The sequence below is a fragment of the Mizuhopecten yessoensis genome, unplaced genomic scaffold (genome assembly GCF_002113885.1).
Source record: "Mizuhopecten yessoensis strain PY_sf001 unplaced genomic scaffold, ASM211388v2 scaffold2671, whole genome shotgun sequence".
NCBI classification, from domain to species: domain Eukaryota; kingdom Metazoa; phylum Mollusca; class Bivalvia; order Pectinida; family Pectinidae; genus Mizuhopecten; species Mizuhopecten yessoensis.
The window spans coordinates 189,162-216,666 of NW_018404662.1; the positions used below are offsets into that span (position 1 = coordinate 189,162).

General features: G+C 35.2%; 2 protein-coding genes across 3 annotated transcripts; one reads left to right on the forward strand and one right to left on the reverse strand.

Moving 5' to 3' along the window:
• The first annotated feature begins 599 nt into the window (after nucleotides 1-599).
• LOC110446268 (glycine-rich cell wall structural protein 1.8-like) lies at nucleotides 600-4,130 on the forward strand. Its single transcript, XM_021491327.1, has 3 exons — nucleotides 600-663; nucleotides 988-1,162; nucleotides 1,958-4,130. The coding sequence occupies exons 2-3, from the start codon at nucleotides 994-996 to the stop codon at nucleotides 2,341-2,343; spliced, it is 555 nt and encodes a 184-aa protein (XP_021347002.1). The 5' UTR covers nucleotides 600-663; nucleotides 988-993; the 3' UTR covers nucleotides 2,344-4,130.
• Nucleotides 4,131-9,142: 5,012 nt separating this feature from the next.
• Nucleotides 9,143-27,257, reverse strand: LOC110446269 (beta-1,4-galactosyltransferase 1-like). Of its 2 annotated transcripts, none has more exons than XM_021491328.1 (7): nucleotides 26,922-27,257; nucleotides 16,421-16,653; nucleotides 14,873-15,066; nucleotides 14,225-14,347; nucleotides 13,558-13,659; nucleotides 12,345-12,486; nucleotides 9,143-10,316 (listed from the first exon to the last, which is right to left on the reverse strand). In XM_021491328.1, exons 1-7 carry the CDS (start codon nucleotides 27,187-27,189, stop codon nucleotides 10,254-10,256), a joined length of 1,125 nt encoding a protein of 374 aa, XP_021347003.1. In that variant the 5' UTR covers nucleotides 27,190-27,257; the 3' UTR covers nucleotides 9,143-10,253. The 2 variants fall into 2 exon arrangements, with proteins under 2 accessions (XP_021347003.1, XP_021347004.1); XM_021491329.1 differs by lacking the exon at nucleotides 26,922-27,257 and adding an exon at nucleotides 21,510-21,650.
• Between the last annotated feature and the right edge of the window lie 248 nt (nucleotides 27,258-27,505).

The following is a 27,505-nucleotide window of genomic DNA, read 5'->3' on the forward strand; positions in this document are numbered from 1 at the left end:
CTACATGTTTATTTATAAAAACAATGTGGCTTCCCTGTGTAAAAGAAATGTTTTCAATACTTTCAATAATAGACCAATTATTTGGATTTTGTAATTTGAGTCTTTATAATTATGAAGTGATATGAAATATGTCGAAAAATTGGTTTTAGACTTGAAACTCAGACACTGTCGTATTTGTCACAGCCCATGGTCCACCCCAGGTCAGGTATATTACATACCTGATGTTGTGAATTATAACCATATTTCGCAATATTTAATTTTGATATGTCTTTTATTTGCACACTTCCATATTTAAGGTATTTTAGGTTGTGTTTCTCACTTTTTCTGAAATATATTTCGTACATTTATTTTTCCCTTTTTATTTTATGTATCATTACCTTACTGACCGACTGGTCCTAAGAATACCTTACTACTGGTCAGTGATGCAACCGACACCTGGGATCGTTACGTACGCGAACTCTTCCGGCACTGGTACTACCACTAGAACACGAGCTAGGCTTTCCCGCCACTTCCTGGTGCGTTACACAGAGTGTTGTAATACAGACTCCTATATAATATCCGGCAGTCCAGGGAGAAAGTGTCCATCTTCCAGACTAACACGTAAGTGTACAGCTCGGTGCTAACACGGCAGGTGCCCGTACTGATAGTGTTATAGGACTCCATGTTAGTTGTACGCTGAACTAGACACCTATCGGTACTTATATTATCATTCACAAGAAGGTCACGAGAGTGTAGTGTTCTATTCCTTCAGCCTTTATACATGTATAACAATTGTTGAAAAAAGGCGTCGAACGTTGGTACTGCACGTATTTACAATCTGTTATACTTTCAACGGTGTATCCTTACTCCGTCTGTTCAACCTATCAAACAGCTTTGTTAGACTATTTTTTTTTTTTTTATTAAACTGTATTTTATTTTAACGAAAACATAATATGTACATTGCACGGACCCTTAACGATACCTCTATAAAAGGGTTTTGTTTTACAGCTCATCATGATGAAATATTCCGTCGTTGCCCTCGTCGTCGTCCTAGCGGCTGTGTCTGCCGATTTTGACGACGGTTTTTTCACCGGAGATCATGACGGATTCGTCGGAGGTGCTAGCTACGTAAGTGGCGGTCACTTTGGCGGTCACGGGGCATACCCTATTGTCAAGGGAGCAGGTATGTACACAGATCATCGTCGGCATCATTTATTTCTTGTTGTTGTGACTAAGATAATTAAATTGCAGTTATTAATATTATTTCATATTTGTTGTCTAGTCAGTTTGAACGGTTCAAAGTTCGATGAGTAGAGCATAATTATACAAATCCCTGGTATGTTTCGGGCAGATCCGGCTATAAGTTTGTCTATAAAATGTGTTAATGCAACGATTATTTACAACAACTAAACTGGTATGAGATATTTATGCATTTTGAAGAAATTCCACTTTACCATCTCATTGTTTAGTATATATGAAGCATTTTATAATAAGTACTCAATTTGGATCCAAATATTTTCCCATTTGCTTAGCAACTGTATACTGGGAATTTTTTGCCCAGTCAAACCTTCGCCCTATGAAAATGATATTGATTTTCGCCCAGTGTTAATGTCGCCCTTCACAATTACTTATATTGGCTGTAATGATAAATTCGCCCCCATTACGGAGGGCGAAAAGGCGAAAATTAAACAGCAGCGAAATTTTCCCGGTATACAGTATCTGTTATTTAACCCGCATTGTTTATAAAATATTTTGGCTTAAACGTAATATGCTCATACACTTCACTGAAATATCTTGTTTAATTATGCATATAAATAGCTGGCCAGTCTAAATCATTAGGGTCGATTTTATCTAGTAAATGGAATGATTGTGTAAAAAGAAAAACAATATGCCATATATCAATAACAACGGTTAAGAAGACAGGACAATACGTTTCCTATAAAGATAGTGAGGTTCTAAAACGTTATTTGTATTGTAGGTCGCTGCTGGAAGCACAAAGGAGGACACGGAAAAGGCGGTATGATGATACAGGAATACCCCACGGTTTATAGCACTGGTGGTCAGTACGGAGGTTCCCAGTTGTATGGAGGTGGTCAATACGCAGGTTCTCAAGTATATGGAGGTGGTCAATACGCAGGTTCTCAAATATACGGAGGTGGTCAGTACGGAGGTTCCCAGATGTATGGCGCAGGTTCCCAGATGTATGGCGCAGGTTCTCAGATGTATGGCGCAGGTTCCCAGATGTATGGCGCTGGTCAGTACGCCGGTTCTCAGATGTATGGCGCTGGACTTGGACAATACAACGGTGGACAACAGCTGTATGGAGGTGGTCAGCAATTTTCCGCGGGCCAAACTGTCTACTAAATACGTTTAAGGTACTGCTATACACTACACTATAATGTAACTAGTCGTGGGCTGAAGCCCTTAACAACAACACCGGAACCTCCATTGGTAACAGAATAACATTTTTCACTGACTGTTACTTTATTTCGATAATTATAAACCAATTCATATTTAGCTATACCAGGGAATGTTCGGTATAGACGTAACTATCATTGTTAACAGATAGTAAGTCCTGCTAGTGAACACGGGATGTATGGAGAGTGGGAAAGGTGCGTTGTTGATAGTGTATTTATCTACTGTTATGGCTTTTTATAAGTGTATATAACAGTTGTATCGTTCCTGTTTTAACTATAACCATTTTTTTAAACTATGTTTTGGCGTAAAATTAATGGTGGATATCAAGTTCGCATGCAAATTCCAGAAATAAGTATCCGGATTTTTCAGTCTTGACTCGAAAGCTAAGTCATTTCGCTACTAGTGTGATTTCGGTTCCGTAGGTTGTAATTTTGGAATCTTTTCAGAGTTGCCCTCATGGCAGTTAATATATTTCACCTCCTGTATCTTAACAGAACCATATTTAAGCCTAAACGTTTTAGTTTTGTGCAAGTTCGGACATTTTCATTTTTACAGCTTCAGATTTTAGCATGTCCATAGCACGCGTGACGTAATCCAAAGTAGTTAGTAATACCATATAGTTAACTTAGCTTAGAAAGTGTATAGATATGTTACTTAAAATCAGACTCACTAACAATCTTTAATTCATCTTACAGGTTTTTATTGTCGTTTTTGGTGACAGGTTGCCTGCCAACGGGAGGGTTTATAAAAATATAACCAAATTCCAGCACTTAGGTTTTTGAGTCAAATTTCACTGGTAATGAAATAATCTTTAAATGCATATCTAAATAAAGGGGATTAATTTTATTTCTTTTTAAACCGAAATCTTACAATCCGTATATTGACGTTCTAAATAGCGAGTTTTAAAGTAAATAGTAACAATGGTTTTCTGGTCAGCACCGTGTTTCTGTTAGAAAAGAAAATTAGCAGAAAAGCAATCAAAAGTCCTATTCTTATAACCAATTATAACCAAAAACATTTGCTAGATTAAGTGGGGTTGCTAAAAATAATTTTAATCAAGTACTAGATGTACTTAGGACAATGTTCCAAAGATACTGAAGCTCAGCAAGGCTTCAGGCAGATCAGTCACCAAAATTTTAAGATTCCCCCAACCGAAAAATGTTCTTTAACATTTTTCCATTAACAGGGTTTTATCCAAATAACACCAAAAAAATATCCATGCTATGCCATTATGCTATTGTTCAAAATAAAGATGACAGACATTCACTTTCTAACTTAAGGTCAATGAATATATGTCAGAACGGTTGTTGGAAGAGAGATGTGCAAGCTATATGATTTGAGTCTGCGATAAAATAGAAAAGGCCTAAAGAGAATCTGTCTGTATTATTACAGGGCTGTGATAACATGTCTTTATTGTTTAGAGTGCTAACTTTTTACAAATGGCAGGCATATTCTGGTGCAGGGTATTATCACTTTGAATGTTGTTTTTTTAATTGTTTGATTTGCTTGAAAATCCAAAGCTAACCATAGACTTTCATGTCAGCCTTTTTAGATATGTGCAAAAATTCATCGAATGCAGCAATATTTCTTCGAGTTCAGATTGTATGTATTTGATTATATGTCTGTTTCCAATATCGTGTTGTAAATGTATGTTGGGAGAAGGCGCTGATACGTTGTTATAACTTAAGCCTTACCCGTGCCCAGAGTTTGGCAATAAAATTGTTTCAACTAACTACAAGCGTCTTTGGTTTTTCTGACTCAAATCTCAACACGATCTGCAAAACTCTCTCTAGGTTTGAAAACCAAAGGAATGTAAGCAGCAAAATATTTGTTCAAGATTGAATGGTAAAACTAGTACATGCCATTTGCAAACAATGTAAGTTTAATCTATGTTTCATTGACATTTAATGTCAATTATGTCACCACATCTTCAGTTTGGTGCTTCGTATATCAATGTAACTGTATATAGCTGCAATGAAAACTGTGGTCACACTAGGCAATTATATAAACTGCTTGTTATTATATTCTAATAACAAATGGAAATAGAAAAACATGTTTCGTCAATTGAGAAAAAAACCACCAAGTTATGTGTTTTGCCGCGACAACGCAAACATGATTGATTTCAATACATTTTGTTGTCAAAAGACAAATGGAGTGGGCATCAGGCAGAGCCTATTTAAGCCCTCTCCAAACACAGTAACAAACAGTGGTACAAGCATAAACACAGACATTAGAACACATACAAACACATATAAACAAGTTGATATTATCAAATAAATAATAAAAGTAAGCGATACAACTGCTAAATCCTATTTTCATTATAATTTAATCTAATAATTTAAATAATCATATGATGCTCCTTTTAATATAGTCGAAAGCTGGCGTGTCAGATAAAGGAAGCCCGAGCTGATATCGGGTGTAAGATGATAAGTAGATGATTGGAAATTAAAAATTAAATGGAGCTTCGATAATTCAGTCAGTCACATATTCATTCTCTGTAGATAATCCAGTTTCCTTCGATCTCATTAGACAATCCAGTCTCCTTCGATCTCATTAGATAATCCTGTCTCCTTCGATCTCATTAGAAAATCCAGTCTCCTTCGATCTCATTAGATAATCAAGTCTCCTTCGATCTAATTAGACAATCCAGTCTCCTTCGATCTCATTAGATAATCAAGTCTCCTTCGATCTCTGTAGATAATCTAGTCTCCTTCGATCTCATTAGACAATCCAGTCTCCTTCGATCTCATTGGATAATCCAGTCTCCTTCGATCTCTGTAGATAATCCAGTCTCCTTCGATCTCATTAGATAATCCAGTCATCTTCTTTCACACTGGATATTCCAACCATCTTAAGTTTTAGAAGATGATTTGCAAGTCTTTGGTCATCAGTCAACCTTTGTTCTCACCAGCCATCGTCGTTCCCAGTCGATATTCAAGGGGCTGCGGTGACCAAGTAGGCGTCTGACATGCTGTTACCACTAGGCCTCCACTACTGCGTCGCGGGTTCGAGACCTACGTTGGGCAGTCGCCAGGTACTGGCCGTAAGTCGATGGGTTTTTTTCCGGGAACTCCGGCTTTCCTCCACCACCAACACCTGACACGTTCTTAAATGACCATATCATTAATTAAGGTTTGAAATGCATCTTTTTAACATTTATGAGGGTATGCAACACAGTTCCGTTTAAACATATTCTTCAAGATGCGCTAACGCGCATCATGGAATATGTTTAAACGGAACTGTGTGGCAGACCCTCATAAATGTTAAAAAGATGCATTTCAAACCTTATATTGACATTCTATTACATCCACTTTTATTATTTGAAATTAAGAAAAAAATAGTTCCATTTTACGTTAAAAAGCAAAACACCGTCATGAAAACAACATTAATTGAACAGCCTTTTTCACGGGAAAAATGATGCGTTGTCAACGGTGACGAAATACACAGTTGAGTAATTAATAAACAAATAGTTCCACTTTGCATATTTTTTTTTATAATTTAACTTTTATTACCAGCATGTTTAACAAGCATTGATTATCTTAAAAATTGAGAATAGATCTAAATTTAAAACAACAATACCTAGTAAAATATTTTAGTTGCAAAAAGTCAGAAATTTATTCCGTGTTCGCGGACTAGCTGACCGTCAAAAAACGATTGTGCAGCGGCTACGCTCATCAGGTCACGAAGCGGTTCGACTTTCAACGAAATAGAAAATGCATCCGTGAAATGTGGAGTTTCCTAAGAAACCAGTTGACGATTTTAAAGATGCTGTTGGCTGAATTCTTGATTCGATCGACTGTGTAAACAGGACTAGCTCATCGTTTGTTTGAGCATTCGGCATGTGTTACTATCGATGAGGGGACTGGCCGACGAGCCGGGACGATTTCACCTGCTTTGCCACTTGCAACGAACGCTGGTGTATATTCTAGAGGACAGTGAATTATTCTGTTCTGTTGAAAAGGACCTGTTATAGGATCTTATAACAGACACGCTTCGATGGCCCGACAACTACAGTCATTCCATATTCTAGGGACACGTCCGCGATGTCGCTGTCAGACATTAGCTGGAGCACAGGGGTTCGTTACTAATGTCTGTGGCTAGAGTTAGCACACGACGTATTTTAGACGCTGAATACGCGGACTTAAATTTTAGGGTGACTTCTTGTTGATAATATAAAAAAAGGATTATTAAAATATATTTACATGTATTTTAACCGTTGATAAACAATGTCGCTTTGTTTTGGTTTGTTTGTGTGCGTGTGTGTTTTAGGGGGTCAGAGGTCATGTAACGGTACATGTAGTACTGTTAATATTACTACACACTTGCTTTTATTGAATCTATATCTAGAGGCACTGCAACACAAATGTAAAAATTAGGACGTAAAACACAAACAAACTCAGTCGATAGCATGAATAATTAAAATGCATTAGATTAACATCAATACCCCATGAACTTGTTGAAATACGTCAATAACATATGCGGCTGAAAATGTAATATCTTGTAAAATTATTGATGATTGACATGATAAATATCATATTAAAACCTACTATTGTAGCATACAAATGACTGCAAATGTCAATGGTCAATATTTTTTTCCTTAACTTTAATGGTCAATGATTGAAGTGAAGTTTTTTAAGAAAAAGATAATGGTTTTAAATGAGTATACAGTAAAATCTGTAAATAAATAATTTGATCAGAAATTAAATATTTAAATTAATAATCCTTTAATGAAAATTAAACAACTAATGAAATTAAGGAGTAAAGACGACTGCAACTTAATGCTCATAGAACTAATTTTAAAAGCAATTAAAATAAGGTTTCTTTTATCAAACGTTCATTACCTGAAATGAGTTAATGCGGAAAAAAAGGAATGTCCATGCTACATAGGATAAACTTAATACACACACACCCACACCCACACACATACTCATACACACTCANCCCCCACACACACACACACAGGTGACTGTCATGTAACTGTTTAAGCACTCTGTGATTGTAAAAAATAATCATAGATATATATATATAAATAGCCAAGAAGTGGGAAAATGAAAAAAATAAAAATTGAATGAATTTATATATTTGAGGATATGCGGTAACATTGACCTATATAATACTGTTTACATTACATGTATATATATATTTATACATATGATAAAATCATACCCGGTTTTAGAGGCTGCGTAGGCGAAGTTTTAACCTGTGTGTAGTTATCGTTGCATATCTATTTGGCGGAAGTGGTTTCATCAGGGTTGTAAAATGTATATGAAACGGCTAATTTAACACTACGCCAATATGAAACTAAATAGAAAACTGGATAATGATAACATCTCCTGTAGTATACCATGGTGGCTAAATATAGATATATTCAAAAGAGATCGTGTTGTGTACTTAAGTGGGAAATCAACAGACGAGGACACATATCATGGTTATATTGCGATAATTTTCCTATATATTTACACTATGGTTGTGATGATTTGTTGATTTTAACCACACGACGTCTCTCGTCGAGTTCAGTTTTTGGCGATACGTCGGATGTTTACTAAGGTGAAGAAAACGAGACTTCATTAATGATGAGTAATCACAATGTTGTCTATATATGCATGTGATTTTATCGATAATGTTATAATTGATATAATATCATGTGAATTTGGCATCAGTTAATGTTTTCGATTTCACAAAAAACGTTCTTGTAATAGGATGTACAATATTATGATAATTGACAGAAAATGGTTCAAATTGTAACGCCGCTAACTCGAAATATAAACATGTAAGTCAAGTCTTTAAAGTTCATTGGTCTTGGCTTTACACCAATACAACAATACAACAATACAATTGTAGATTGTATGACAATATTTTATGATTCATTGGACATAAATTAAAGAGCATAAACAGCATAAATAAACTGACATCAACAATTCTTCCAACAAGGGAAAACCCGCGGTCTTAACGTCGAATCTGCAAAGGTAAAACATACTGTCTCAGTTGTCTCTGCTATAAACCTAGGAATAAATCAGTGACAACTCGTTCAACCATTTTAGAATACTGATCATGAACTATAGATTTTATATCACGATACCAAAACAACAACATGTGTTCGATGGACTGACGCTTACAGCCTCCTTGGGATAACACAGAACGCTTACAGCCTCCTTGGGATAACACAGATAGATTGCGTGAAGTTGGCTCAACATACGACATTCGACTTTCAGATTTTGAAAGTTGAATGGCTCGATATACGACATTCACATTAAGTATTGAATGTTGAGCTGCTTAAAATGTGTCACTCACATCTGAATGTCGAGTTACTCAACATCAAAATCTGAATGTCGAATGTCATATGTTGAGCCAACTTCACGCACATACGCAGATAATCAGATAACTTGGCAAACTTTTAACAATGCAAGGGAGTTATTTAAGGATTGAATCTTGCATGGGTGATGAATTGAGTTAGTCTTGAAACAAAAAGCTGAATTTGTTTCAAGACCAACCCAATTCATCACCCCATGAAATCGACTGAAGCATGATTCAAGCCTTATATTTCAATCAACATGTATTGTTTCAATAATTGGAAAGTGTGAATACTATTCTGATAGTTTGTCCAAGGTTCTGCATGACTCTTGTGCAAGTCTACGTATTGGCATAATGTACAAAAAATATAGTCTGTCATTGAAGGACCATCATACAACATGATTGTGTATGTTGATAGTTCAATACAGCCAAATTAGGTAGAAACAAAACAATATTTTCAATGTCATATTTATTTATTTTGATGAATTCATATCAATTTTTCTGACGTGTCATCGCGGAAGATTCATGTCTAGACGCGGTGGGCAGGTTCAGCTGCTAGTCTACGGCAGCCATTTTTTTACAAGCTCGAAGTGGACAGCTGTTAAATTTCAAGGTTCTACATCTTCTGGAATTTGAAGCTGCAGTAGTTGAATGTCGAATTAGACAGGAAACCAGACGTGGCTTGAAAGGACGAAAGAATTTGATATGGCAGTTGGCTGTTTCATATAAGACCGGTCCACATGGATCTACGTTGTTTTCGATTTGTACCGGGGGTTGATACTGACACAAGAGGTAGAACGGGTAGCTGGAGGGAGAATTTCTAGGGCAGTACATGGCTTGTCACTACTGCTAGCAACCGTGAGCTGATAATATTTTGCTAATTTATGGTTTTGGTTGTTTGAGCAATTTCTTATGTTGCTTCAACAAAAATGTAAAATCTCATCAAGTGGTATCTTCTTGTCAATAGCTATCTCCCTTCGCAAAATCATACGCACAGGCAATGTTTATCAGTTCAAATTCATCGGCAAATAAAACAGGTTACATTTGGTAGTTTCATAGAGTCAAACTTGAGTAGGAATTGAAATATTTAAACGTAAATCCCCGAGTTGAGACAATCATGGATTCAAATTTCTCGTGAACATTTAACCAGGTTCAAAGAACCTATGTTTCACCGTACATATACTTCAAAGTGCATATGGCTATCAAGACACTTGGTTTACAATGCATTGGTTCAAAGTACATGTGGTTCAAAGTATATATAGTTCAAAGGATAAATAGCTGAAAGCACATTTGTGTCACAGTTCATATGGTTCACTGAATACATGGTTCAGTGATCATGAGCCTCAGAAACGTGTTTCACGGCGCGACGCACATTTCTCTGTTTTATTTTCATTGTTCCAACTGTGCTCCTGTGTTGCCTACTGTTCCAAGACACGTTGAGATTGATTTGTACCAACAACAAACATGCTTGCTGACCTAGCGATAACGCAATTTGGATTACACTATTGCAGACAAAGGAAATATTTCAGTCTGAAATAACACCTACGTCTTTAATTGAATAAAGTTCACTTTTCTTTATGTTTTGATCTGTAAACAGATATTTTCCTTTGAATACTGCTATCCAAACCCTGAAACGAAAAGCACGATATGAATTTAGTCTCGACCTGTATGCAATAAAACTCATTATTTTCCTGACAGATATGGCGTTTCATTAAGGATAAAGTCTGTGGTAAATGTGCTTCCCCCATGTCTGGATCTCTATGATTTCTTTAATACCGAGTTTTAACCGAGAAAAAGAAAGTTTTACTGATACGACTACTGTGTTATCTAAATGTTGGCAGCGTTGGAATTCTAGGTCTACCTTATATGAACTAGAGGTCTATGTGTCTATCATTACTACCTTGTCATGAAATTTCCCAAAAATTCTTACTAGAAAATCAAGCCTGATGATATGTTTAAGAATTATAGAAATGGTGCAAGCCAATATCCCGACTAACATCCGTCATATGTACAGCATTTTATAGCTAACATTTAGATTACTCTTACGTAAAAATTGTATTAATTTAGAGTGGAAAAATGTCTAACTCATTTAAACCAGAACAGAATATATTTCATTTAAACATCATTGGTAATGTCATCAAGTACATATAAGATATTCAGTTTCACTGTCATGAATTTCTGTAAAATTTGAAACCATAAAAGTACGAGACTTACAACTGAAATGTAAAAATGACAAGATGCACGATCAGATGTAAGCGTATGCATTATGATTTTTTAAGGGTTACGTTGAATCTTTTCACCATGAGAAGTCGTGAAAAGTTGAAATTCACAAAATATCATAATCCATCTCCATATATTTCAGCGTTTTTTTTTTATAAATATGATACTATTCAAAACCATATAATTAATAAATTGGGGTGTTTTAATTGTTTTACCTGATTTACAGCTACGACATGGGATGTGTCAGTAATGCTAACTAACCTTAAGTGACAAACATTGTTATAATTTGTTATAATAAGTGAGGGATTCGTATCAATGAAATTGTTATTATTTTATATAAAAAAGACAACGTACCAGTCTAGACACTCTTATAATAATTTTACAAGTTTTAAAATATGCTTGCGATGCACAGTAACAGGTCAGTCCGTACTATAATATAATACCATATAATACAAAATATATAACGTTAACCAAAATGTATTGCACATTTAATATACAACCATGCACCAAACTGGACCATCTTAGTTACTTAAATTTACATTATTTCTGAAAATAAAAATGTACAAATGACCCCTTTCTACTTTGAGGGCAAAAGATAGAATTACAATATATGAATAACTTATTTCCTCTCTATGTGTGAATATAACACAGGGAAGAATGTTTTCATATTCAAAATTTTCATGTGTATCTGTCATAAAATTCCTATGGATTTTTAATACTTGTCATCAGAACAAATGCAATTTTAAAAGAAAAAACATATGTTTTAGGAATTAAAATAACTGTGGCGTATACGCATAGGAAATAGTTTTCAATCAGTCATGCAACTAATGTATTTATAGTCATTCAACTGTTGCCGTATTACACAATGGCTAAATTGCCCAGTATGAATGTATATATTACGAACTCCTATTTTTTGTTTTCCCTTCTTAACTATGATTACCAACTTTCCTACCTGCCGTGTTATACATTTGCTTCCCCGAAGTCGCCAAGGGGACGTAATTTACATAATACACATAATTGCTGAACATGTAATAATTTAAAAGCTCCTATCTCACTTTCCCATCTTTTACGTCACAACTTCCACATCCATGTTGTGTTGCTTCTGGACTAGTTTTATGTAATATTCAGTTTAAAATGTGTACGGTAGCACATATGTCATTAACACAAAGCACGGGTAAAATGTATAAAGTACTTGAGAAGCATACATTTTAACAAAAACACAATACAATAAAGGTATAATGTGTAGGGTAGCATATTACGCAAAGTACAGGAGGCATACTGCGCTATGTAGTGTATGTCATTACAAAACTCAATGATAGTACTTCGTTAAGTAGCTTAGATCCTAAATATGAATCATGGGCATAATATGTAAAATAGCATATATTCTTAGAAAAAATCACGGGTATAATGTTTCGAAGGGAAACCTGTGTTCTTACCTGTAACACCTCATTCTCGTCCACTGATACATAGATCCAAGTGAAAAGCTTTTTATAGCCAATCATTTTGACTGTGTATTTGAGAGAATTTAGTCCATCCTTGTGTGATGTTACGTTATTACGTGAATATAAAATGTCAAATCTGAAAATAAAAAATTCATTCGACGTTAAGGTAATAGGATTGTGTCACCATTTCTCAGTAGAATTTCTTCAAATTTTGTAGTTATATTGCTTTAAAGTAAAGAAAATTTTCTGCCACATAAAAAATATAGGTTGTCAGAATTTTAAGGATTTTAAATGGAAATTTATGTAAAAAGGAGTGAATTTTGAAAAAAAAATGAAAGACACAATATTTTTACAAAATAATGTCAATAAAAACGATACTGACATATACCAGTATTACATTAATGTATATCAATTTAATAAATGCTGAAATTGTGTAAAATTAATTCTCTATACACGATATAAAAATTGACATTTTATAATAAAACCATATACACATAGTAATTGCAGGTAAGAGTTATCGTTCTTGAAAAACTTCACAGTAGTGAAATAGGTAGCCGGTTTCCTGAAGTACAGAAAAATGGACACATGTGACTCATTGATAAAAAAAACCCTGAATTAATGCCTGGATTGCTTTGAACTTCTTTAATATGGAGAGAACACACTGTTCTGTCAATAATAAACATACAATATTCATCAATTTAATATTAAACATTAGAATTTGCGGAAATTGAGATGCTGTCTCCCTACATTGGTTCTTCAACTAGGGGTGTACTTCCTGTTTCCGTTTATCAATACACTCCAATGACCTTAAAGAACATCAATAGCACAGGTTCATTCTTCATTTAATATTCCTTGAAGTAAACATGTTTCAATAATTGACAATATTAGCAAACTTTTAACTGTATGATCATTACTTAATCAATTGCCCGGGTGATAGGTAAAAAAACCACACTTGAGCGGCTATTACCGATTCATTCACCTTGCCCGCTAACAGCACGCTATTACTTATTCATAGCACACTATATGTTTCTACCATCGGCCCTCGGGCTAATATGGATACGTTAGATTGATACAGGGTGTGATATTGGAAAAGGTACACATTAGTCTTTCTCTATATAAATCAACGAAACATAGTCAAGTCATCTTTTCCTTTCTTTTTTTCGCTTTAGAAGTTAGTGTTTCTCTTTAAAGAAATGTTTTTCGTTACCTGTATTTTACCTCCGGATCTCGTGCGTGTTGCAGTGTGGACATAAATCCAATAGTGGAATTTTCGTCTGGCCGTTCTATTTTCATTTTTTCCCTTTGAATTCTATTCATGAAAATACAAAATTTAAACTTACTTTTAATGTTATAATCAATAGCCGACTAACAGTTTTAGTTTTAGTATGTACAAATCTACAATAGTGGTATACTTGGTGTAAATAATTTATTCATATAGAATTTGTATCCAATAAATGCTTTATTTATTCAGAATTTGTAATTTTTCTTTGGAGTGGTGTAATGTTTTAAATCGGTCAATACTTCTGCCGCGTTGCAATTGTTTGGTCGGAATATTTTCTATTGTCATGGCGAAACGAAAGAGATCAACTACCTTGCTCAAAAAAAAATGCACAGGCCAATGATTGAGGTACGTTATGTTTTTGGGACTGAGGTATTTAATATATAATAAATTCATACAATGGAAGTACAAGCACATTTAAGATAAAACAATGCACTGGATTGAGATATTTTATACATCATTGGTGTACTTAACAACCAACAATGTGAACTATGTGATGTACTTTAGGAATGTATGCATGTACTCAACAGTGTGCAGTAACTGAAGATGAACATAAAATCAATGATAACAAAATTCTGTATACATTCGAGCTTACCTGTAATAAATATCATCGTCCTCAGCGCCCCAGTCAAAATAAAAGTTAGAATAACCATTAACCCTCCTGAACTGCTCTGGTGTAAATGCTATGATGCCGCCAACTAGTATGGAATACTTTAATCTGCAACATGTGTATCGGTTGTTAGTTGTATAGAATTTAACTTGAACCATGTTACAGATTTAATTTGAAGCAAAACAACTGGTCCATAAATAGTTAAAAAATTAAGACCGAAATCGACCAATTTCAGATTCACATTAAAATGGTATTTAATGCATATCTTGTAAGAATTGAGACTGATTTTCAAGAGAAATGTAAATATTTTGGGTTAAGTGAACAATTCTTCAAATGACAACGGTCTTAGACTCGTAATCTAACCGAAAATTAAAAAAGGTAGTCAAAAGGCGGGTGACACATGTATTATACGATATACAGTCATGTATGATCTAAGACATGGATATTTCTATTAGATGTGTCTTGCTGATAATTACAATGCGTGTCAGTTTGACTAACAAATACAACGTTTTCTAAAAGCATTAATCATCACCATACATTTATCACATTTTAAAACGTATACAGTATTCAATGAAATCGTCAGAAAAGCCACATGAAACCAGGCGAACATGTAAACACAAACAGCATTAGTACCTATATTTAAAAACATCCACTCCTGTCACCAGGTGGCGTATACTGTTTTCTCTGCCACAGCGGAATATATTTCTGTCATCCTCAAAGATAGAGTCGACATCATTGAATATAAAGCAATCATAATCTTCAATTTTAATTGCTTCTGCAAATCCCACATTCCTCATCATCCCTCGGTTGAAATGAGATCCAGGAGCCTGTTTATGAGGGAAGTAGCATTTTGAAATATTTAACAAGTTTAACACTTTATTATATGCAATATCTTTTGTTTTGAAAATGACAAAAAAGAAAAATGAATGAAATTTGTCTATTAAAGAGGGATAATTACCTAATGAAAAACATGGACAAAATTAACATAATTAAATCAAGTATAAAAAGAAGTAAAAAACATTAACTTTACTGAAAAGAAGCAACAAAAAACTACGAAGTAAGAAAGCACACATTTAAAATTAAGTTTGTGGATGCAGAATGCCGAACAAAGTAAACATTTACTGCATCATATTGCTATTTCGTCTATTCAGAACATCGGTCGTGGTAGCTGTTTAAAGAATAAGAAACCATTTCTAAAAGATTCCGAAATATTGAAACAAATGTAGTAAAAGAAGAAATGTGCTTTAAAACATTTTGTAACATTGCATCTTTTGGCAAAAAAATAAAAAATAGTCTTAACTAGATTTTTAAGTAAACTTTGACAGAATAAAGTCCAGATACAAGGTTACAGCAAATCTCGGGGACTGATAGTGCAACAGATACAAGGTTACAGCAAACCTCGGGGACTGATAGTCCACCAAATACAAGGTTCCAGCAAACCTCGGGGACTGATAGTCCACCAGATACAAGGTTACAGCAAACCTCGGGGACTGATAGTCCACCAGATACCAGGTTACAGCAAATATCGGGGACTGATAGTGCAATAGATACAAGGTTACAGCAAACATCGGGGACTGATAGTCAACCAAATACAAGGTTACAGCAAACCTCGGGGACTGATAGTCCACCAGATACAAGGTTACAGCAAACCTCGGGGACTGATAGTCCACCAGATACAAGGTGACCAGATACAAGGTTACAGCCAAGCTCGGGGACTGATAGTTCACGAGATACAAGGTAACAGCCATCATCGGGACTGATAGTCCCCCAGATACAAGGTTACAGGCAAGCATGGGAACTGATAGTCCACCAGATACAAGGTTACAGCCAAGCTCGGGGACTCATATCTACCAGATACAAGGTTACAGCCAAGCTCGGGGACTGATAGTCCACCAGATACAAGGTTACAAGATACTTGGTTATAGCCAAGCTCGAGGACTGATCTTCCACCAGAAACGAAGTTTCAGCAAAGTTCGGGGAATGATAGTCCACCAGATACAATGTTAAAGCCAAGCTCGGGGACTGATAGTCCATTAAATACAATGTAACCATAAATATGACTAATCTTACTCCATCTAAATACACAAATTACTTACCTCTTTATAAAATAATGGCAATTACAACTTTGATGTTTTATTAACAATTAGAAGACTAGCAATTGATGTAAATTCAACTAAATACCTGTTCGACAACGTAGATTGTGAAATCCGCTTTTTGTCTCCTCAGCTTCGGTATGACATTTCTAAGATACATTTTTAGATGGCTATCTCGGTCTCTAAATGGTACAATGACGGCGATCTTATATTTTGATCGGCACCCACTGGGCTTAAATCGTCCACCCACGTGACTGTCGGGAAACATTGATTCCAACGAAATTAATGATTGTGACGTCATTGTGATATTTTCTCGTCCTTCTGAAAAAATGAAAAGATTTTCTTTTAACTATGCTCGTTTACATGATAATGACACGGATAAATTGAAGTCATAAAGAAAATGATATTTTAATTTGATTTTGTTCGTTGAAAATATAAAATCAATTTTGAAATGAATTAATTTAAGTAATATATGACTATTTTCGCTTAAAACTTGAAAATAGAAATGAAATGGGTATCTTTCTGAAAAGAACAGAACGGCAGAATGAAAACGAATACGACTTATACTAATTTGAACTTGATGGACTATCTCAACTCCTATTTAACGTGTCAGCATGCTGTATTTGACATCCATAAAACAAATCGTTTTTTTAATCACATGTATGATCCCATATTTTAATTTCGTAGTAGTAATAATAAATAATATACTGCATTTATAAAGCGCCCTATATAATTTGCATATAAAATGCAGACGTGAAAAGGTGAGTTTTTATGTCCCTCTTGAACTTGGCCAGGGTATTCGACTTCCTAATAGCAGATGGTAAGCTATTCCACAACGTAGCCGAAACCCTCCCAAAGCATCTGTTTCCGTAGGTCACAGTACGAGATTTTGGGACACACAACAAAGATTCTGACTCCGACCGCAGTGATCTTGACGGCTGATACAGGGTAACAAGTTCCTGTAGGTACTGAGGAGCTGTTCCATTCAGTGCCTTGTATGTGTATACCAGAATTTTGTACTGCGACCTGTATCGTACAGGTAACCAGTGCAACGAATAAAGCGCAGGTGTGATGTGCTCTCTCTTTCGAGTACGAGTAACTAGCCGTGCTGCAGTGTTCTGAACCCTCTGCAGACGACTAGTTAGTTTGTCAGATATACCACAGAGCAGGGCGTTACCATAATCCAACCGAGAGGTAACAAGTGAATGCACCAAAATCTTGCATGCATCTGCAGTTAGAAACTGCCGAATACAGCCGATGTTCCTGATCTGGTAGTAACAGGATTTGGCAATCGCGTTCACTTGTTTCTCCATGTTCAAAGAACAGTCAAAGTATACCCCTAGGTTTTTAACAGCTGGAACAGTCTCAATAGTTCTGGCACCACCCTTGAGCTGGAGAGCCATTGTTTGCTGACACTTTGGGGAAAAGACGATTAGTTCCGTCTTTTCCTGATTAAGTTTAAGCATGTTGGCGTTCATCTAGATACTGATATCTGTCAGACAAGCTTCCAGATATGCCGAGACTGTATTCCAACTGTCCTGTGGTTTTATGACCATGTAAATTTGTGTGTCATCAGCATAGCAATGATAGCGAAGGCTATGGCGACGACAAATCTCTCCAATCGGTTTGGAGTACATACAATATTTTCGTGGTCCTAACACCGACCCTTGAGGAACCCCGAAATCTAGTACTTTGTCATGTGAGGTGGCAGATCCGATGGCAACACACTGTCGTCGTTCACTCAGGTATGACTGTATCCAGCATAGTGCGGTATCAGTCACTCCATAAGAGTATTCCAGACGTTTATAAAGTATGCCATGGTCGATGACGTCAAATGCAGCTGACAAGTCCAGCATGACAAGCACCGCTCTGCACTTGTTATCCAATGCAGAAGCTATATCACTATGTACACGTAGGAGGGCCGTCTCAGTAGAGTGTCCCATGCGGTAGGCCGATTGCATGTTGTCATGGAGACTGTTTGCATGGAGATGAACCTCTAAAAGCCGGGACACAACCTTCTCCAAGATCTTAGACAGAAAAGGCAGATTTGAAACTGGGCGGTAGTTTTTCAACTCCTCCTTGTCCATTCCAGGCTTTTTTAACAATGGTCTGACATGTGCCTTCTTGAAACATAATGGAACCTTTGACTCATAGTGTAAGTAATATATAAGAGCTTGAACAGCAACTAAAAATGAACGGAGATGGTACGATTAAACTTCCTTCCAAGGCGGAGAAGTTCAACCATGACTCCGAAGATTAATGGGATTTTGACATTTTTGTTAATATATTTGTCAGAGCATTAGAACACAAGCCATATGCTGACTCACTAAATAGCTATTTGCACCACAACACAAAATCAACACACGATAAACTGTTTCAAGTAGCGTCTAGATACCCAGGGCTCTTAATAAATGCTGATAAAGGAGGAGTGTCGCTATACTGCTTCAGTGAGAACTAGTAAGCTTGATTCCTTTTTCTTTCTGTTTTTGTTACAGAGAAAAAACAACAACATATTAATGTGCGGTCAATAAAAGTATATAATACAGATAAATATACAGAACAAATAACTATTTAGTGATGTACAGTCCTTATTTACGTATGGTTTATATGCATTTAGGGTCCATAATGATATATTGTACATACTGACATGTTGGTTCTATTTCCATGTGTTCACGAGAAAGCCAACTTAATAGGAATTGGGAAGGGGAGGAATTGCAATTAACTTTAATGACAAACACCTATATTTTAGTGTATTGTGACAGGAAAGAAGACATATAGCCAGTGGGGGAGGAGTATATCAGCTTTTGTTCGTGGGACGGGGAGAGGAGGTGAGCAGTCGAGGTTGTCACTTTACATGTGTGAGCGTGTGACCTGCTTATATGTCACAGGTTGCGTTACCGAATATGAATGTATGTGACAGAACTTGTCTAATGATTAATGTGATGGACCTTGTAGTCTGCATTATGTGATGGGATTGTCATCTGATATATAGAACGGACCTTGGGGGAGGGAAGGGGAGGGAGGGGGGAGGTGGAGGTGGAGGGGCGGCGATGTTAAATAAAGATTATTTATTTTTTTATTTTTTATTGATTTCTATTAATCTCATTCTATGCCAAAGTTCAACAAGAAACAAACAGTCTCATGGGAATTTTTTCCCTGTAGTTCTGATCTACGGAAGCCGATACGTGTCATCTTTTAGCTATCTTGTTATAACGAGATAAGAAAAAAAAATCAAGATGACACGTAAAGGCTTCCGTACTGATCTGTCTTATTTTTGGAAAAAATGTACGCTCCAGCTCATTAGGTTAATAACCATTAGGAAAATGTATTATTCAGTTTTCTTTTTGGAATTAGTATGGTCATTCGCTATAAAGTGTTTTATGAATTGATAACACGTCATTCCAACTTTTGCGTTCTATATTTAATATTCTCTATCAACCAAGCATCTACTGACATAAAAACTCACTTACCGTTGTCATTGTAAACACCCCGAGATATAAAGGCGGAAAGGAATGGTTCATTAGCAAAAATGACGTGTTTTTTTTAAAGATACAGTTTTATTGGTTGAATAGAACACGGATCCATTTTTTTTTTATCACACATGTGTTTTTGGATTGGTGTAGATATGAAGTAATTAAAGTTGAAAAAAAACAAGCATATTAAATGTCAATCATTCTAATAAAGTATTAAGCTCCGTTGTGTGACGTGTCGGTAATAAGAATATCAATAATAACTAAATGTCAACTTCTAAGCCTTCGTTAATGCTTCTTCAGGTTTACACATCCTCAATATTCCAGCGAGTACGCTCACTCATGCTCTCTGCACCGCTGGATGGGTCTCAGGTAGAAAAAAACCTCTGACCAATCACTATGACATGTTCCAGGGGTGCCGACAGCATAAGTGAGCGTAACCCCTGGAGTATTGAGGATGCATTGTCGGAAGCAATTCATCGGCCTGTTCGAACAAAAATCTGAATAAAAACGAGTTAGAGAGACAGAGTTCATACAGCAAAATGGTGCAATGTAATCCATGTTTGGTATACTGATCAGTAAACAAATTTGGCATATGGTGAGATGCAATCGTATGCGGGTTTGTTGTTCAATTTTCAAGATAACAAGGTGGTTGACCCTACTGGTGGATATGTTTGTCGTTATCGCCACGCTGATCTCCTGTGAGTCATGGCAGGGTTCTTAATAAACAAACTTAACTGTAATGTGATATTAGCCAGTACTTATTTTTAAATTGATATAATCAGACGTGCTACACGATGACGTGGCAGAAGAACTGGGCGGATTGCAGGACGTCGCGGACGGATAGCTCGTTCACGCAATCGGTTCCGTACAGTTCTCGGGCTTATTGGTAGCAACCCAGGGATTGTCCGTGCAGTCAAACTTGCCGTTTGGAGCCTATACCATATATGTATGACATTTTATAACCTTGTGAAATTTCAGTTTGAACTTCTGGTTCCTGGGATAATCTCCAAGTGGTAACAGACAAACATACATACATACGGACAGCGGGTAGTTAGACAGATGGACATCATGATTACTAATTACATACGCAGATCCCAAATTAAGTCTGACCAACTTTGTGAAGATAAACATAAGTTGACCTTATGATTAATCTTTGACCTTTGACCAGATTACCTTGACCTTTGGTAAGTTGGTTATGACCAACTTTGCTTCATTATGTCATCATAAAATGTTTACCAAAATCTGGCCATTTGAGGGTCGTACAATGTGTTTTCGACAGTATAGCCCCACTGTTCAGTTTTAAGTAACAGCGACCTTGACTTTGACCTAATAAAATTGTGAAAATCCTGGTCTTTTGCAGATCTATATATATCACACTGTATCACTATGTTAATTTTTAGAAGTTTCGGCCTTTTGGAGTCCCGAGATAATCTCAGGAAACAAAATTGCTGACGGACAGACAAACAGACAGACACTGTGATTACTATAGGGCACTAATGAAAGAAGGTTTGTAGAATTTCATATTGCCAATTGCTTGTCAAAAGTCTTATTTTCCTCCTATAACCATGTAAACAATGCAGTCATCTGCAAATAGTCTGACCTTAGATGTGACGTTGTTAGGAAGGTCATTTATGAATAGAAGAAAAGGAGGTTACTCCACTGACGACTGGGGCTTATTCTGATGTTGTTCCTTCTACCACAAACCTTTGAGTCCGTCCTTCCAAAAGGTTCCTTATCCATGAATGAGCTGGTCCCCCTATGACATAGAAGTCAAGCTATCTCAACAAGCGTTGGTGTGGCACACGGTCAAACGCTTTGGAGAAGTCCATGATAACAAGATCTGCAGGCCGAAGTCAATGTTGCTCGCAAGTTCATGGCAGAGTGTCATTAACTGGGTCTCACAACTTCTCCTAGCCCTACATCCGTGCTGACAATCATTCAGGATACTGTGTTCGTCGAGGTGTTTCTTGACGTTAGACACAATAATATGCTCCTGTATCTTGCAGCATATACATGTCAGGAAAACCGGGGTTATTTGGTTATTGATCTAAAACCGTCCTAATTATCATAGACAACTGACACAACTGACACCAGAGCGACGCAATTTTGTAGATTATGGGAGAGACTAATGATCAAACTGTCTGACCCGGACCGAAAATAGAATGGTAAATTATCATGTAGAAGAATTTCGGATCGCCTCTTTTTGTAGATTAGTCACTCTTCAAAAATGGCCGCCGTAAATTTGATGAGCAGCCGTCAGGTCGTCTGAGCGTTTATATCGAGCGGGAAAATATAAGGAATAAGCATGTTCATGATAAAGACTTTTTTAAAATGGACGCCGCGAAGGATTTAACGAGCAGACGTCCAGATAAAATGTGGAATTTCTCCAAAAGAAAGAATGTCACATAGGCCTCGTATAGCTTTTTTCACTTGTTAAGTTTTTCTTCATCCGACACAGTTGGAATTTTGAAGATATATCGTTTGCTATATTTTTTTTATCAATATTATATATATTATGTTTAATTAATATGACTCAGGCATGTCCTGGAGAGAGCGAAGCTCGTACATTTTTGTTTCGATAGTATAGTATAATTTTTGAATCATATAACCCATTTTAATACATACAAAATGTACCTGTATTTTTTTATAGTATACTTGAATCTGTTGCTAGGAAAGATCATTCAATTTGAAAACAGGCATTACCTGAAACGAGCGAAGCGTCTAAATGCTGTTTTTTTCAATCCTATTTTCTAAATAATATTATTTAAATTTTAATCTATTTATTCGTTTTAAAGCCATAAATTAATTAATGTAAAATTAATAATAAGTAAAAAAAAACATTCGAATGAATTATGCAGTTCAAGAGGAAACACAAATGGTACTGTTGCATTTAATTGCCCCGCCTAAGGCCCAGTAGAGGGACTTCAATTTGGAGATGTATTGTTTATTAAATAAAACTGTTATTATCTGTCATTATAAAATTTAAGTATATTGGTGATTAAATTCCAATTTTATTTTCCGACATGATATACTTTGCCTGATCCCTCTTAATCGTGTAAAAAGAGAATCACAATAGCCCAAACATATCCGGATTTCCGTCTGGTTTGGTAGTTACTATATACTTCCGGTTTGGGTGGAGAGAAGAAAAGACTGAAAATTTGAATATCAATGTAACTGCATAAGATACATTAAGACCGTTCCAACTGTCATGTATGAAGAGGCTCATATTCGTCTAATAAATTTGATTAATTTCATCGGGAAGCTAACATAGGAGCAAACAGTCAGATAGGTATAGATGGCAGGCCTGATAATGCATAAGCGTGCGACGCCACAGCAGGCATGATAAACCTTGCATAAATCGTATCAGCTGTTACACCTTCCTTAATACAATGAACTAATATAGTGAACACTGTAAAATTCTGTAGTAATATAAAGACTTGTATCTGTACAAACCTATTAAAATGTTTTTTACTAATATATAGGCTCTTTAGAATACTCTAATTGTATATACCTTGTATACAATTTATACTAATGTATATGCCTTTTATAATATGGTCTTTATATACATACACGGACCGTGTATGAAAATATAGTTATATATGGGCCCTGAATGATACTGTTATCTGTAGAATATTTCTCTTTATAATACTATACTAATAAATATGGTCTCTATTATTCAATACTACTATATAGGCCCTTTATACTATTGTACTATTATATTGGACGTGTATAATGCTACTTTATTGCTACTATATTGGCTCTTTTTAATACAGTTTTATATGTTGATCCTTTATATAGTACATACTGTACTATTACATGCACTTTCAATAAACTATATACATGAACCGTATGTAATACTGAACCCAGAAATAGATCGTATACAATACTGTTCTAATATATATGACTCTTGCCTAACACTGTGATAATATATATGACTCTTGCCTAACACTGTGATAATATATATGACTCTTGCATAACACTGTGATAATATATATGACTGTTGCATAACACTGCGATAATATATATGACTGTTGCATAACACTGTGATAATATATATGACTGTTGCATAACACAATGATAATATATATGACTCTTGCCTAACACTGTGATAATATATATGACTCTTGCATAACACTGTGATAAAATATATGACTGTTGCATAACACTGCGATAATATAAATGACTGTTGCATAACACTGTGGTAATATATATGACTCTTGCATAACACTGTGATAATATATATGACTGTTGCATAAAACTGCGATAATATATATGACTGTTGCATAACACTGTGATAATATATATGACTCTTGCATAAAACTGTGATAATATATATGACTGTTGCATAACACAATGATAATATATATGACTATTGCCTAACACTGTGATAATATATATGACTCTTGCCTAACCCTGTGATAATATATATGACTCTTGCCTAACACTGTGATAATATATATACCCTCAATAATGCTGTACTAATAGGTAGACCCTATATAACACGGTACCAATATGTGTACTAACTGTTGTTCCCTGATGTAGCTTCTTTTGTCAAGATCGTCTTATACATATATATAAAATTTACATAGATCGACAACCACAATTGCGTTTACATGTATACGGTAATTAATTCAACTGATTTAAATATGTAAAGACTGTCTCAGTTTTGATTGACTCGGAATATCCAGAGCTTTATGAGATTAACTTAGATGAGTGAATAAAATCAAAGACATGATGTTATGAATTAGTTCATTATTTATAGTATTACATAAATAGATTGCGCTGACTATGTACCTGTTATCGAATTTACACTCCCATCTTCAATCTATGGAACGCAAGTAAGGATGAACTGGGATGGGTTCGTTATCTTTTAGCATATATGATATTAGCTTAAATACTTATTTCGTGACAAACATGTTTAAGCTTAATGAAACGTTTCTACAGATAATAATAGTTGCAATGTTTGGGTTTTTTTAATGACACATATTGAGTCAACAAAAAACAATTCCCATATTTGAACACATGGAAAGGTAAATTCGACCAGACATTGACTAGAGAGTCACTATTTTACGTTTAAAAAACATAAAACGTAATATTGAAACAACATGTACATGCCCAGTCAAACAAAATTTAATATAACGTCTAGCCTAACATATGAAAAAAGAGAAAATAATCACACGATTGTCCTATCCTCTAAAGTTCTGATAATAACAGTTCCTTTGAAATCATAAAAGCCTGGCACACATAAGTCCAGTTGCAATTTTACACTTTCTATTTATGTACGTTAATAAAATTATAATTTATAGCAGCATTTACAATGTGTTCCATTTTTCTCTTGAACAATAAGCTAAATAATATTTAGAAAAATAAAAATATTTACTTTGTGTCTGTTTTATTGTTTATACGGGCTCAGTGATAGGTCTTTTTGTATATTTATACAGGTTATTATTTTGTTTTTATTCTTCTTTTCATTTCCTCTCGTCGTCTTTAGTTCCTAAATGCTGTATGACCTGTGAGTCCCTGTTAAAAAGTTCGTATTTAAAATCGTCATATGTTGGACATGTATTTAATAAACCGTGTTCATTCTCCATTGCTCCTATATATATATATATGTCGCTTAATGTACATAATTTCCTTAACAGGTAAAGTTGGTCAGAGGTATCGACTTATCCGGATTGACAGAGGTAAGGTAACCTCCGCTCCGAAACGATGAAAGAACATATGGTTCCATTTCCGGACAAGTTATATTCGTAGATAATTAAGTATGTGATGACATACCATCGATGATTTAACTATATTATTTATATCAAAACGCAATCACTTTCTCCTTCTAGTAGACCATTTTACTTAGTAAAATATCTTATCTGATACCCTACTACCTATCCTTTCTTTTGTCCTCTCTCCCTCAAGTGGAGATATATAGAGGATGATCTCCACTCAATTAACTTCAATAAGTGTTTGTATTGACCTAGATACCTAATGATATTCAGCTGATGGGCAAGAATGGCAAGTTTGTTTAAGTGTTTTTTTTCTGTAAAAACAATTCATGTATTACCTTACGTATATTTTATTGATCAATCAATGGTTATTTGTGATTAAAAAATTCCTGAGCTATCAACTACATTCCATTCACTCAAAGTATATAAAACGTTGTACAACAGGCGTGAGACCCCAAACATTGCGCCCCCTGATAATACGTCAAGCGTGCGACAGCACAGCCGGAGTGATTAATCCTATAACACGAAGTCACTGTAAACCTTCCCTACATATGTATCATATATATTCCCTGTATCAAACTACGATAAAACTACTAATGTAAGGCCCCTGCATAATACTGTACTAAAATAAAGACTTTGTTTAATACTCTACTAAATGATCATCCGTATAAAATATTTCTGTATAGTACTGTAATAATATATTAACTGTCTATAATACTGTAATAATTCAAGGTCCCTGTATAGTACTGTCCTAAAATAAAGACCTTGCATAATGCACTCCTAATATATTATCCGTATAACAAATTACAGTATAGTGCTGTAATAATATATTGGTCCCTGTATAATACTGTACTAAAATAAAGACATTGTATAACACTCTACTTATATATCACCCGTATAAAATATTCCTGTATAGTACTGTAATAATATATTGACTCTATATAATACTTTACTAATTTAAAGGTTCCTGCATAATACTGTACTAAAATGAAAACCTTTTATAATACTCTACTTATATATCATCCTTATAAAATATTGCCTCTATATACTACTCTACTAATTGAACGACCCTGCATAATACTGTACTAAATAAACACCTTTTTGTAATTATGTACTAATGCATAGCCCCATATTATACCGCATTAATATATTAAATTTCTGTAATACAATCATAATATAAAGATTTACATTCTATACATAAGTAGCACATGTGTCATTACTGACAAATTCACTGAACGTGGCATCTAATTATCAAGGGACATCTACATATCTTTTACATATTTTACGTTAAACGGAGAGAGCATTAACAAGCATTAAATATTTACGATTTCAGTATCAGTAAGAAATTTCAGTTTGTTTTCATACATAGTCTTGCATGTAGACAGTTGTTTGTACTTACTTAAAGCCTTGTAGTCGATATCGCAAACTGGCAGGTTAGTATCGTTACCTTCCTGATTAGCTCTGGACGGTGTGTAATTCCTCTGTACACCTGTGTCTTTGTCATTAAGGATGAAGTGAGAAACATTCTTAGAAATCGTGTAACTCCTTTCATGTTCATGACTATAATATAATCCTTTCATGACCAGAATAACTCCAAATGTCATTGCAATTAGTCCTGCACCTCGAAATATTGCAGTTATCTTTAACACATGGCTGAACCTCGCCATATCTACCACTTACGATCACACCATTGTGTTGTCACGTCGCTAGCTCTACTATAACTGACTGTGTTGCCGTCGTACACCTCACTATCACCTATATACATTGTACATCACCATGACAAAGGTGGCCACAATCGTCATACCTTAGTAGCTAGGTGAGTTATACATATAACAAAGAAGAACGGACTTTTATGATTAATTTCCAATGAGCAATATCATTCATGTGAATTTTAAGGACAATAATTTTAGTATTTTTATCAGAAATAAAAGACATGATCAACAAAACCCTAATGACGACACGTGTCAACACAGGTTTAGATAT

What these genes read in the sequence shown, in the direction of transcription:
- LOC110446268 (XM_021491327.1), top strand. Translation starts at nt 994, where the DNA reads ATGATGAAATATTCCGTCGTTGCCCTCGTCGTCGTCCTAGCGGCTGTG. An exon ending in CCCTATTGTCAAGGGAGCAG is followed by an intron (nt 1,163 to 1,957) that starts GTATGTACACAG and finishes TTTGTATTGTAG; the next exon opens with GTCGCTGCTGGAAGCACAAA.
- LOC110446269 (XM_021491328.1), bottom strand. Translation starts at nt 27,189, where the DNA reads ATGGCGAGGTTCAGCCATGTGTTAAAGATAACTGCAATATTTCGAGGT. An exon ending in GATCCGGAGGTAAAATACAG is followed by an intron (nt 12,487 to 13,557) that starts GTAACGAAAAAC and finishes TTTTATTTTCAG; the next exon opens with ATTTGACATTTTATATTCAC. An exon ending in ACGAGAATGAGGTGTTACAG is followed by an intron (nt 10,317 to 12,344) that starts GTAAGAACACAG and finishes TTTTCGTTTCAG; the next exon opens with GGTTTGGATAGCAGTATTCA.